Source organism: Psammomys obesus, unplaced genomic scaffold, assembly GCF_907164565.1.
Source record: "Psammomys obesus unplaced genomic scaffold, mPsaObe1.curated_primary_1811, whole genome shotgun sequence".
Lineage (NCBI taxonomy): Eukaryota > Metazoa > Chordata > Mammalia > Rodentia > Muridae > Psammomys > Psammomys obesus.
Genome location: NW_026596040.1, coordinates 35534860 through 35547145, shown reverse-complemented (window position 1 = coordinate 35547145; position 12286 = coordinate 35534860). Strand labels below are relative to the sequence as shown.

At 41.6% G+C, this 12286-nt stretch overlaps 1 protein-coding gene across 1 annotated transcript in view; it reads right to left on the bottom strand.

Moving 5' to 3' along the window:
• Dym (dymeclin) overlaps positions 1–12286 on the bottom strand; it is a 276645-nt gene that overhangs the window by 244788 nt on the left and 19571 nt on the right. Inside the window, exon 2 of the mRNA XM_055622878.1 lies at positions 2442–2630. Coding sequence (XP_055478853.1) covers positions 2442–2581 — 140 coding nt within the window. The 5' untranslated portion in view covers positions 2582–2630. The remainder of the gene's footprint in view (positions 1–2441; positions 2631–12286) is intronic.

Here is a 12286-nt window from a genome sequence, read left to right as displayed (position 1 = left end):
TTAATTAAAATACTGATTTTCATGTGTCTGTGTCTATCTGGGTGTGACTATCTGCACATGTACATGTGAGTGCCCAAGGAAGCCAGAAGGAGGCACTGGATCCTCTGGAGCTGGAATTACAGGCAACTTTGAGCTGCCTCACATGGGTCCTGGGAATTAAACAAGTAAGCAGTAAGAATTCTAAACCACTGAGCATCACTCCAGCCCATCACTCCAGTTTTGGTTTTGGGGTTTTCTTTGTAAGGTAAGTTCTTACTACATAGCTCAGGCTGTACAGAACTTAATAACCGTCCTACTTCTGCTTCACTAATTTACTTCAAAATTCTTGAAAAAAAAGGACAGATAAGCTAGGCTTGGTGAAACATACCTGTAAGCCCAGCATTTGGAAAGCAGAGGCAGGAAGATCAGTTGAAGGTCATCGGCTGCTACAAGGAGAATTTGAAGCCAGCCTGTGCTACATGAGACCCTGCCTTTAAAGAAACAAAGAGTCAAGGCTTCACAATGAGACCCTGTCTCAAAAATCAAAAGCTCCACCAATACAGTAATAACAGAAATGTCTGCTAGCTGATGACTGAATCAAGAAAATGGACATTCATATGGCAGAATATAACAGAGCGATAAAAGGGAATTGAGAAGCATGTGGTCCTTACTTTTCTGACGGACCTGTAAAAGAAGCAGGTCACAAAAGGCCACAGACATGATTCCATTTCTCAGGCATGCTAATGCTGGGGGGAGGGGTGGCAAGAAATAGGAAGTGATCATCTAACTCAGAGAGTATACTAAACACACAAAATTACAACAGGAAACGATATGTGGCTCATACCTCAAAAATATATCAGTTTCTACTGTGGCTATGAAAGTTGCCACAAGTACAGTGGTGTAAAACAATAGAAATTTATCACGCTGCGGTTGTGCAGGGCAGAAGTCTAACAACAGCTCCAGACACAGGAGGAAAAGAAAGCCTTTCCGGCTCCCAGAGGCTGCTCCTGTCTTGGCCCATCAGCCCCTTCTTCAGAGCCAGTGGGGCCCAGACTGAGTCACAACAGGCCACATCACATGACTGACTCGTCTTCTCTCTGTTCCTATCTCTCTTTCCAGAATCCTTGCTTCCCACTGGCCCACCTGGACACTCCACATTGGCCTCCCCAAGGTCAACAGCGTAACAAGCTTACTTCCATCTACTCCCGCCGCCCTTCACCTCCCACCTACCATTACACATTCTCAGAGGGTAGGGACTCAACATGGTGTTTAAAACATTGAAAAATCTAGCTATTGAGTCTATAAAAATTCAATAATTCCAGTTACTCTGTATTACCATGTATCTACCAAATATCAAATGTTCCTAACAGTTTACATGGGTAACTGTACCTGTTAAATCAGCAATGAGAAAAAGCCAAAAAAAAAAACCCAAAAATTGAAACAAAAAAAAAGTGGTGCTGGAAACACAGATCAACAATTACAGACAAACTACTATAGAGTCTGATTCTCAGCACCCATGCCAGATGGCTCACAAGCACATATACATACATACATACATGCGTGCATGCATACACACATACACACAGAGAATAAAATAAATGTTTTTAAAGTCCAAAAAGCAGATTAAATTGACAATAGTAAGGAAACACAAGGCCTCTGAGATTCTGTGGTTCATTGCATGAATTGATAAAACTTCCATAGAATAACCTCGCACATCTACTGGAATTACAAATGCACACACATTCTGACCCAACAATTCCACTTCAAAGAATTCACAGTAGAAGTAAATTTGTATGCATGTAAATAAAATTATATGTATGTATTGTATAAATAATACTCTGCGCTATCAATTAACAAAATGCCAGAAACAGTCTAAACGCTCATAAATAGAGAGCTGATTAGCTGGGCACATGGGGCACATGGCTGTAATCCCAGCAGTCTGGGAGGCAGAAACAGGAAGATCTCTGTGAGTTCAGGGCCAGCCTTGTCTACAAATTTGAGTCTAGAACAACCAAAGCTACAAAGAGAAACCCTATCTCAGGAGGGGGAAAAAAAAAAAAAAAAAAAAAAAGCTGATTTTACATACTGAAAGGCTACTCTAGAGCCATTAAAAAGAATACAGCGATGATCTATATGTTTACACAGACAAGACGTATTTTACTTAACCAGAGGAGAAAACTTGCTATTGTTTGTATCTAAACAGTTTTGTAATTCTGAACGGATGTGTGGAAATGACTTCACATTACCTCTGAAGATTCAAGAGAACTGCTATTGGCAGTTAGAGCTTTATAGTTAATAAAGGAGACAGAGCCCTAATATAAAAACATATTTCCTATTTTCCCCCCATTTAGATCTCCCACTGACGCACATGAGAACCAGTGAAAGAACACTGGAAGCAGCACACTGACAGAACAGGCTCCTGTGGCAGTCTGTCGGAATTTTCCACCTCCAGGGTGTCTTACCTGCTGGTTGGTGCAGGGAAAGAAAATGAAAAGAGCTGATTCCAGAAGGGGTCGTTTTCAGAGATAGACTCAGTGCCTGAGAGTTTTTTCAAGTACTCATTTTTAGGAAGATCACTGATCCTGCTGCTGTTCGATCCCATCTTCCGTACGGTAGCAGCTTGTCCTCACATGGGCATTTCCACAGACACCCTATTAAAAAGGAGAGAACATTCAAACTGTTGCAATAAACATCATATGTTCGCAGCATTGGGCGAGACAGACACGTAGAACTGCACCTCCTCTAAAGGCACACACAGCTAGCTCTCTTCACTTGCAAATACCTGGACCTCAGGTTCAAAATTCCAAAGGAGAAAATGGTATTATAATCATCAGAGCCAACACGAACACAAGAGCAGCGGCCTCTGCTTATACCACACATTAGGATGAACTTAACTGCGGCTAGAGAGACTCTCTGTGGTTATGAGCACTTGCTGATCTATCCCAGGTACCAGAGTTCGATCCTAGCACCCAGGTAAGGCAGCTCACAAATGCCAGTGACGCCAGCTCCAAGGGAACCAGCAACCTCCTTTTGCCTCTGTGGACATCTTGCTCACACACAAAGAAGCACGCATGCACGTGAGTAAAAAACTAATAAAGCTTTTGCTTGAAAAAAAAAAAAAAAAAGGTGAACGTAACTCTACCCAAGAAAATATCTCAAAGCAAATTCCTACTAATCATAACTTGCTAGTTACTAAGGACAGTCTGGAACAAAGCTCTCTTATAACCAGGACAACAGTGCTGAAGAGATACAGCCTGGAAGGCACAGGCACAAAGGAAAGAGTGAGTCAAAACCCCCATGTGCCACAGCACTTTCTCAGGGGATGGGGGCTATCCCATTCTTGGTTCCAGTCAGAGTTCTCAACTCCAAAAAATGACATCTCACAGCAAAAACACCCACAGACATCAGACAATCTAGCAAGTGAATGGCAGTTAAAGACAAACCAGCATACTACTGATATCAGCTAACACAGACTTAAAAATAAGTCAAGATAAGGACAGCCTCTATATTTTAATAAAGGGAAGAAATCACCAGGGAGATACACAAGGGACTGCAGAGATGGCTCCGTGGTCAAAAGTACTTGTCGTTCTTGCAGAGGGCCCAGGTTCATTTCCTAGCACCCACACATGCCTCACAATCATCTGTAACTTCAATTCCAAAGGTTCTGAGCCGCCTTCTGGCCTCCACAGATGCTGGACACACACAGTGAAGACATACACACAGGCAAAACTCCACATACATAAAATAAAAATAAGTCTTTTAAAAAATATCAACCACTGTAAATATGTTAACAAATATTACATTTTCCAACTTTACACACACACATACACATACACCAAACCACTTATGAACATACAAATTCAGATGTCCTATTTGACTAATAGTAGGAAGTTTCAACGCCCTGCTCTCATCTTTATGCCACTAAAATAAAATCAACTGAAAACCTCAGAGGCAAAGTACATCATAGATCAACTACACTTAACAGACATCCACAAACTATTTATATCCAATAGATACAGAATGTATGCTCTCTTCAGCAACACATGGAACTTTTCCAATTTTGACCACATACTAATCCACAAACAAGTCTTACCATATACAAAAGAACTAAAGTAATTGCTTATATTCTATCTGATCACAATGGAATAAACTAAAAGTAAACGGTAAGTAAAACTATAAAAAAATACACAAATTTAGAGAGTCAACAACACACTAATGAATGATAACTAGGTAATTAAGGTATTCAGAAGATAAATTTAAAAATTCATAGAATCTGGGTGGATTAGATGGCCCAGCAGAGAATAATACCACTTGCCAAAGATAAACCAAGACCAGATATGCAAATTAAACAGACCCATAACCCCTACTGAATAGAAGCAGTAATTAAGTCTCCAACCAAAAATGCCCAGGGCCAGATGGATTCAGCACAGAATTCTACCAGATCTTCAAAGAATTAATACTAATACTCCTCGAATTATTCCACAAACTAGAAACTAAAGGAACACTGTCCAATTCTTTTACAAGTCCAACATTATCCCTACCTAAAGCACACAAAGACCCAATAAAGAAAATTACAGACCAATATTCCTTTTGAACATACATAAAAGTTCCCAACATAATACTTGCAAACTAAATTCAAGAACACATCAAAATAATTGTGCACCATGATCAAATATGCTTCATCGCAGAAATGCAGTTTGTTCAACATAACATAAACAGATTGGAAGACAAAAATTACACGATCATCTCCTCAGATGCAGAAAAGGTCTTTGACAAAATCCAACACTCCTTCATGATAACAGTCCTGGAGAGACTAGTAATACAAGGTGATATTATAATAAAGGTGATATACAGCAAGCCCATAACCAACTTCTACTGAAATGACTCCAGGCATTTTCACTAAAGTCAGGAACAAGAAAAGGCTGTTCACTCTCTCCATACCTGTTCAATTGTGTATTTGAAGTCTCAACTAAAGCAATAAGGCAACTACAAGAAACCAAGAGGATGCAAATAGGAAATAAAGGAGTCAAAGTGTCTTTACTTGAAGATGACATGATTTTATACATAAAAGACACCTAAAAAAAAAAAAAAAAAAAAAAAAAAGGCTCAGAGCCCATGGCTGTTGTACATACACCTTTAATCCCAGCACAGGTTTCAAGGCCAGCCTACAAAGTGAGTTCCAGGACAGCCAAGGCTATTACAGAAAGAAACCCTGTCTCAAAAAAGCAAAATAGATGATAGACAGACAGATAGATAAAAGTTTAGAGCCATGATCATAAAGATCACTCAAAAAGTATCACAGAAAATAAGTGTACACCAGAGAGCTGTTTTAAACTAAAGAAGACAAAAGGGCTATAAGCACCAAATACCTTATGTGAACTTTGAACCCAGATTTGGAAAAATAAATAAAACAAACAAACAAATAAAACCACCTTACACAGGACTGGAAAGATGGCTCAGGGGTTAAGAACACTGGCTGTTCTTCCAAAGGTCCTGAGTTCAATTCCCAGCAACCACATGGTGGCTCATAACCATCTAAAATGAGATCTGGTGCCCTCTTCTGGTGTGCAGGCACACATGCAGGCAGAATGCTGTGTAAATGATAAGTAGAGGGATCTTTTTTTAAAAAAACACCTTATACAAACAGTCGGGAATACGGGCTCCAGCGGGTGATGTAGGAGATGCACAATGCAGTGACTGCAGCAGGAAATGCCTTCTCAGATGCGGCTCCACCTTCCCAAGTAAAGTCATTACATCCACAACTAACTTTCAAATGGATGCATTTTTAACTAGCACAAAGTACAGGTGACAACAGGTGGTCTTTATTGTGGTATTCTACTTTCCTGTACTTGAAACTTAGTAAAAATAATGTTAGCAAACAAGTAAAAAGTTGTGTATAGATACAATTCAAGAAATCTTACTAAATAAGTAGGAAGCTATGTATAGCTAAAAACCAAAAGAAATACCAGGGGGAGCAGTTCAGTGGTGGAGGCTTGCTTAATTATGTATTAAAGTCTGAAACACACACACACACACACACACACACACATCAGCATGTGGGAGCCTCCGGCAGGAAGAAGGCCACAGGCTAGCCTGGGGTACATACAAAGACCTTGAATCTTCTCTCTACCCCCATGTGGCCTTGGCTTCTTTCCTGGCTGTAGAAGCAGGCTGTTGAGCTCAATTTGGAGACAGCCAAAAGATACCCTCCTGTGTTGCCTCCTGATGCCAAAGCACTGGGTCCAATAAAACACTCCTCCAGGGCTGTAAAAGTTAGCTCAGTGGTTTACAGTACTTGTTGCTCTTGAAGTGGTCCTAGCTTCAACTCTCAGCCACAAGTTGACTCAAAATCATACCTATGATGATCAGTTCCAGAGGATCCAACCCCCTCCCCTGGCCTCCTTAGGCACCAGGCACTCATGGTGCACACATATGGTACACACATATACATACATACATACATATATACATGCTACATGGAAAACAACCAAAGATAAAAATAAATCTTTAAGCCCACTATAAAGGGTCTCGCATAGAAGCTGCTATGTAGTTCAAACTGGCCTCAGCCTGCCTTAGCCTCACAAATGTTGGGATAACAGATGTGCAACAGCATATCTGACTTCAAGTGGTCTTTTGCATGTGAATTTGTGCGTGGGCAGGGTGCTTTTGTTTTGGGTTCTTGTTGTTTCCAAAAGGAGTTTTGTTTTTTTTTAAGATGTTACTGATTTTATGTGTGTGGATGTTTTGCCTGCATGTATGTCTATGTTCCACATGCATGTAGTTGCTCACAGAATCTGGAAGAGGGAGTTGGATTTCCCAAAACCGGAGTTTAGCAGCTGAGCCACTTCTCCAGCATTTTAAAGACAAGATCTTACAGTTCAGGCTGGCCTTAAACTTGCTATGTAGCCAAAGATGGCTTTCAATTCCTGACCTCCCTACTTTCATGTTCCAAATGCTGAGATTTTAGGGTGCACCACCACACCAGCTTTAAAGCAGCCATTTCTGCTTACTTCTGGCCCTCATCATATTAGTGACATAGCTAAGCTGATAACACACAGAGGCAAACAGCAGCAGAGCAGTGGCAACAGCTGCTGCTGCTAGAACAAAAGAGGCAGCCAGAAGTCCAGAGAGGGGCTGGGCCAAAAACAGGGCGCAGAGAAACTTCAAAGAGCTACGGCCAGCAGATTATATGCCCTATTTCATGGAAAGGTTTCACATAGCTGCCGAACCTGAAGGGTCAAGGATCTGAGCTACCTTAGGCCTGCAAGCTAGACTACCATCTCATAGGGCTGAGGAGCCTGAGAGTGTAAGAATTGCAGCTATGGGGCAGGGATCTCAGGACCAAAGGCCTGCTCAGGAACTCTAAAACTAGCCAATGCCACCTGCAGCTGCTGAATGCTGCCCCTCACAGCTGCTGGAGGGCAGGACTTATAATAGCTGCCAAGTACCAAGGCTACTGATGCTTAGAACTCAGAGCAACAATGTTTTGATCTAATGCCTGCAGCTTTAAGTGTCTGGCTTGAACTGGAGTAAAGGGTACTGGATCCTCAGGGGTTAGGACTATAGCCGGAAAATCTCTGGGGCTGAGGCTAGCCCCTAAGGACACAAAAGGGCCCAGAATAGCCAAAACTGGGAGAGCTGCTCTCCACCACTCACAATTCTTATTTGGAGAGTGAAAAGGTCTGCAACAGCTGATGAGCAACAGTTATACATATACATACATGTGTACGTACATATATATGTTGTGTGTAAGCATTTTCAAGACAGGGTTTCTTGAAACCTGGCTGTCCTAGAGCTTACTCTGTAGACTAAGCTGGCCTTGAACTAGGAGATACACCTCCCTCTGTCCCCCGAGTTCTGAGACTAAAGGCATATATGCCACCATGCTAGGACAATCCTACAGTTCTATTAACACAGGGAGAAATTAGGTGAAAAGTAAAAAGCACACAGTACTTTCCTCTATTGCATTTGAAAAGTATTATTAGTCTATAAGTACTTCAAGATAAAAGACTTATAAAAAAAAGAACTGAATCTAATCTGCAAAGGCTGCAGAGATGGCTCAGTGGTTAAATGCATTTGCTGCTCTTGCAAGGGATCTGGGTTTGGTTCCCAGAACCTATAGAGTGGTGGGTAGCCATCTAGTTCCAAGGGATCTAATGCCCTCTTCTGATTCTGTGGGCACCAGGCATACATGTGGTACATACATGCATGCAAGCTAAACACATATGCATTTATTATAAAAAATAAATAAGTCCTTAGAAGAGAAACATCTAATGTGTAGTTCCCAGGAAGCTACCAACAAATCAGACTCACTGGTTCTTTCTCATACTGCAGCAAGTTCATTTCACAGTGCCTACATCATCAGATGATCAGACACCAGATCTTACCCGCCACTCAGCATCTGAGGCTGCCCAGTCAGTCACACTGGCATCCATAGATAAATCAGTCCTCTCCAGGCTTACCCAGATCTGAAGGCATTCTACACACCCACCAGCGAAGCTCACCTGAGGCATGATCACTGCTAATTAAAAACTAAACAATCCTCTCCTAACAGGAAAATATGCACTGGGGTCTCCCAAACTATGTACTAGAGCGTTCCACTCAAGTCAGTAGCCATTAATGCTGTGGAAAACAGTGTCTTCTCCCCACCTGAGGGGAGCGCCCTTCTGTTGCCTCCCCCTTTTGAGACAGTCTTGCATTTAGCCTAGGCTAACCTTGAAATCACAATCCTCCTAACTTGAAAGTGCTAGCTGGGTAAGTATGTGCCACACAATACCTTAAATTCTTTAACCTGTCCAATTACCTGTGACCCCAGAATATGTCTCACTGTATGTTTTGAAAAGGTGAACTGTTTGCTGATGATATATAGTTTGGGGTGGTTTTCAATTCAGAGCCCTGGATCTGGGCCTGGGCGGCAGCTGAGCTGGTCAGCCCCCCAGCTGGCTCTCCAGCACTGCTCCAGCTAGGCCACCCAAAGAGGCAGAATACCTTTTGTGACGATTTCTCTTCCTGGCTTGCCTTGTTCCTCCCTACATTCCCTCTGCTGTGGGCACTGCTTTCACCCTCATGAAGGTGGGATGGTAGGGACAGCCAGCAGAACTTTGCTGTAGTCCTCTGAGCAGGGGCAATTGCCCAAGGCTGCTCTACACAAACTTCTGTTAGTTGTCCCTGGGCTGGAATCACCATCTCCAGGCATCCTTGGTGCCCTTGAAGCCAGTTAATGCTCTGGGACTCCAATTTCCCGTTTGAGCACATCTTCAGTTTTCTATTTGGTATTTCTATACGAAGGTTCTTTGATGCTTCTTGTCCCCCATGAATCTTTAATTGATTGATTGATTGATTGATTGATTGATTTTTTTTTTTACTATGGCTGTGTTAAAATAAAAATAAAATAAGTAAAATAAAATAAAAATAAAATAAGTAAAATAAAACAAAAATAAGTAAAATAAGTAGCTTTTACAATATTTCTAGGGGGAAAAAAAGGAAGCCCTTTGTGCTTGATGGGCTACCTTAATTTTCACTCTTTTGGCCCCTCCCTTCTAGTCATTTTGCAGACTTCATTCATACTGCTAACCAAACTGTTCTGAGCAGTTATTTTATACTTATCTTTGTGGTGTATCCTGTTTTAAAAATAGCTATTTTAATATAAGTCAATACAAAATAAGCCATATATGTATATGTGTGTGTGTGTGTGTGTGTGTGTGTGTGTGTATTATTGGCCTCATTCATAGTAGGTAAGACATACAAATTAAACACATACTGAAAAGTTTTTTTTTTAACCTATTAGTAAAGATCAAATAGTTTAAACAGTAGTGCCTGTGGAGTGGGGAACTAGGCATTGCTGATGTAAATATAAGTTTGGACAACTGTAAGATAGAAATAATGACTGAAACATCAAAAACAAAACAAAACTATAAATTCCCTCCATGCCCATCAGCGTAAGTGTTTCTCGGTTATCCATTGGAAAAAGGAATGAAGTGCTTCATATACAGACAGAAAATGACTTCCAATATATTGACAGTTTCTGTGCCAACAAAGTAAAGAGATTTATATCACAGACCACGGACAATGTAAACAGGACATACTACACGTTTCTATCTATATGGAACATGTAAGGACCTTTACTTGAAAAGAAAAAAACAGAGTATTTCCTCTGACTTGAGAAACTAAATGGTTAGGGAATGGGATGGCAGAGACACTTTCCACTGTGTATCCTTCAAACTTTGTATTTGTTCCATTTATATGGAAAAGAGCCTGCCTTTTTCACCAGTAGGTTTCACAGTAATATTGTCTTCCATTTTTGCCTTGTCTCGAGAGGAAGAGGGCAGATTTCTCAGTGAAATTTTGTTTTGAAGATGAAGTATTCACATACCTGATAAACTCAGTTTTCACAAATTACTTTTCTGAAGCAGAATCTCATGTAGCCAAGACTGACCTTAGATTTCCCTGCATCTTGAGCTACTTATTCTCCTGCATCTAGCTCATACAGTGTTGGAATTACAGGTGTGAAGCAACATGCTTGTTTTCTTTAAAAAAATAAGTTAATGGTTTTTATCTTATGTGCATTGACGTTTTATCCGCATATATGTTTGAGTGTGGAAGCCCTTGGAACTGGAGTTACAGACAGATGTGAGCTGCCATGTGGGTGCTGGGAATTAAAGGTTGGTCCTCTGGAAGAACAGCTAGTATTCTTAATTGCTGAACCATCTTTCCAGCCCCAACCACCCTGCTTGCTTTATACAGTTCTGGGGACCAAAGGCATGAAAGCAGTCTACCAGTGGAGTACATTTTCAGCCATGCTCATGGAATCCCTTAAGGTACTACAGGAAAGTGAAACGCTATTGCATTGAAGTAAACTGCCACACTTATCATTTTTTTTTTTTTGGTCTGATATCATCTTCTTTAATAAAGCCTACAGAGGCAAAATTGAGCCAGTAGAAAGCCAGTGAAAGGCAGACTTATGCCACCCATCCAATACTCTTTCCTAAGCAACCCATTTTTAACCCACACACTTGGACGTGTTTATCCAGGAAGGCAGTGCTAGGTCTATAGTGCTAACAGCTCCTTAGCATAGTCTGGTGATAAATGGCTGAGCAAACTGTTATGGTCTCTTTTATTTGTATCTCAGTCAGTTTTCTCTTGCTAGGAAGAGACACCATGACCATGGCAACTCTTATAGAGGAAACATTTAATTGGGACCAGCTTACAGTTTCAGAGTAAAGTTTAGTCCGCCGAGGACTATTCGTGGAGATAACCTAGAACCCCTGCACTGATGTAGCCCATGGCAGTTCAGTGTCCAAGTGGGTTACATAGTATTGGGAAGAGGGACTGCCTCTGACATAATCTGATTGGCCTGCTCGTTGATCACCTCCCCCTGAGGGGGGAGCAGCCTTACCAGGCCACAGTAGAGGACAATGCAGCCACTTCTGATGAGAACTGATAGACTAAGATCAGAAAGGAGAGGAGAACCTCCCCTATCAGTGGACTTGGGGAGTGGCATGCATGCAGAAAGGGGAGGGAGGGTGGGATCGGGAGGGGAGGAGGGAGGGGCTTATGGGGGAATATAAAATGAATAAAGTGTAATTAATAAAAAATTTAAAAAAAAACAAAAAACAAACAAAAAAAAAGTTTAGTCTGTTATCATAGCAGACTTGGTGCTGGAGAAGTAGCAGAGAACTCTCTACTTGGATTGGCAGGCAGCAGGAAGACAGTGAGCCACTGGGCCACAGTGATACTTCCTCTAACAAGGCCACACCTCCAGTAATGCCCCTATCAATCTATGGACGCCATTTTTATTCAGACCACCACAAACACCAACGCCTTTATCTGCTGAAAAGGAGCCAAATGTTCTACATCTGCAGGCAGCAAGAAGAGAGAGCTACTGGTTCTGACTTGAGGTTTTGAAACCCCAAAGCCCACCTCCAGTGACACACTTCTTCCAACAAGGCCACACCTCTTAGTCCCTGTCAAGCAGTGCCTCTCCCTATGACCACACATTCAAATATATGAGCCTGGGGGCCTGGAGAGATGGCTCAGAAGTTAAGAACCCTGATTATTCTTCCAAAGGTCCTGACTTCAATTCCCAGCAACCATGTGGTGGCTCATAACCATATATGAGTTCTGGTGCACAGGCAGAATGCTGTAATCTTAAAAAAAAATTTTAAAATGTGAGCCTGTGAGGCCAATTCCTATTCAAACCACCACAGTTTGCTCTTTCTTTCTTTCTTTCTTTCCCTTCCTTCCTTCCTTCCTTCCTTCCTTCCTTCCTTCCTTCCTTCCTTCCTTCCTTCCTTCCTTCCTTCCTTCC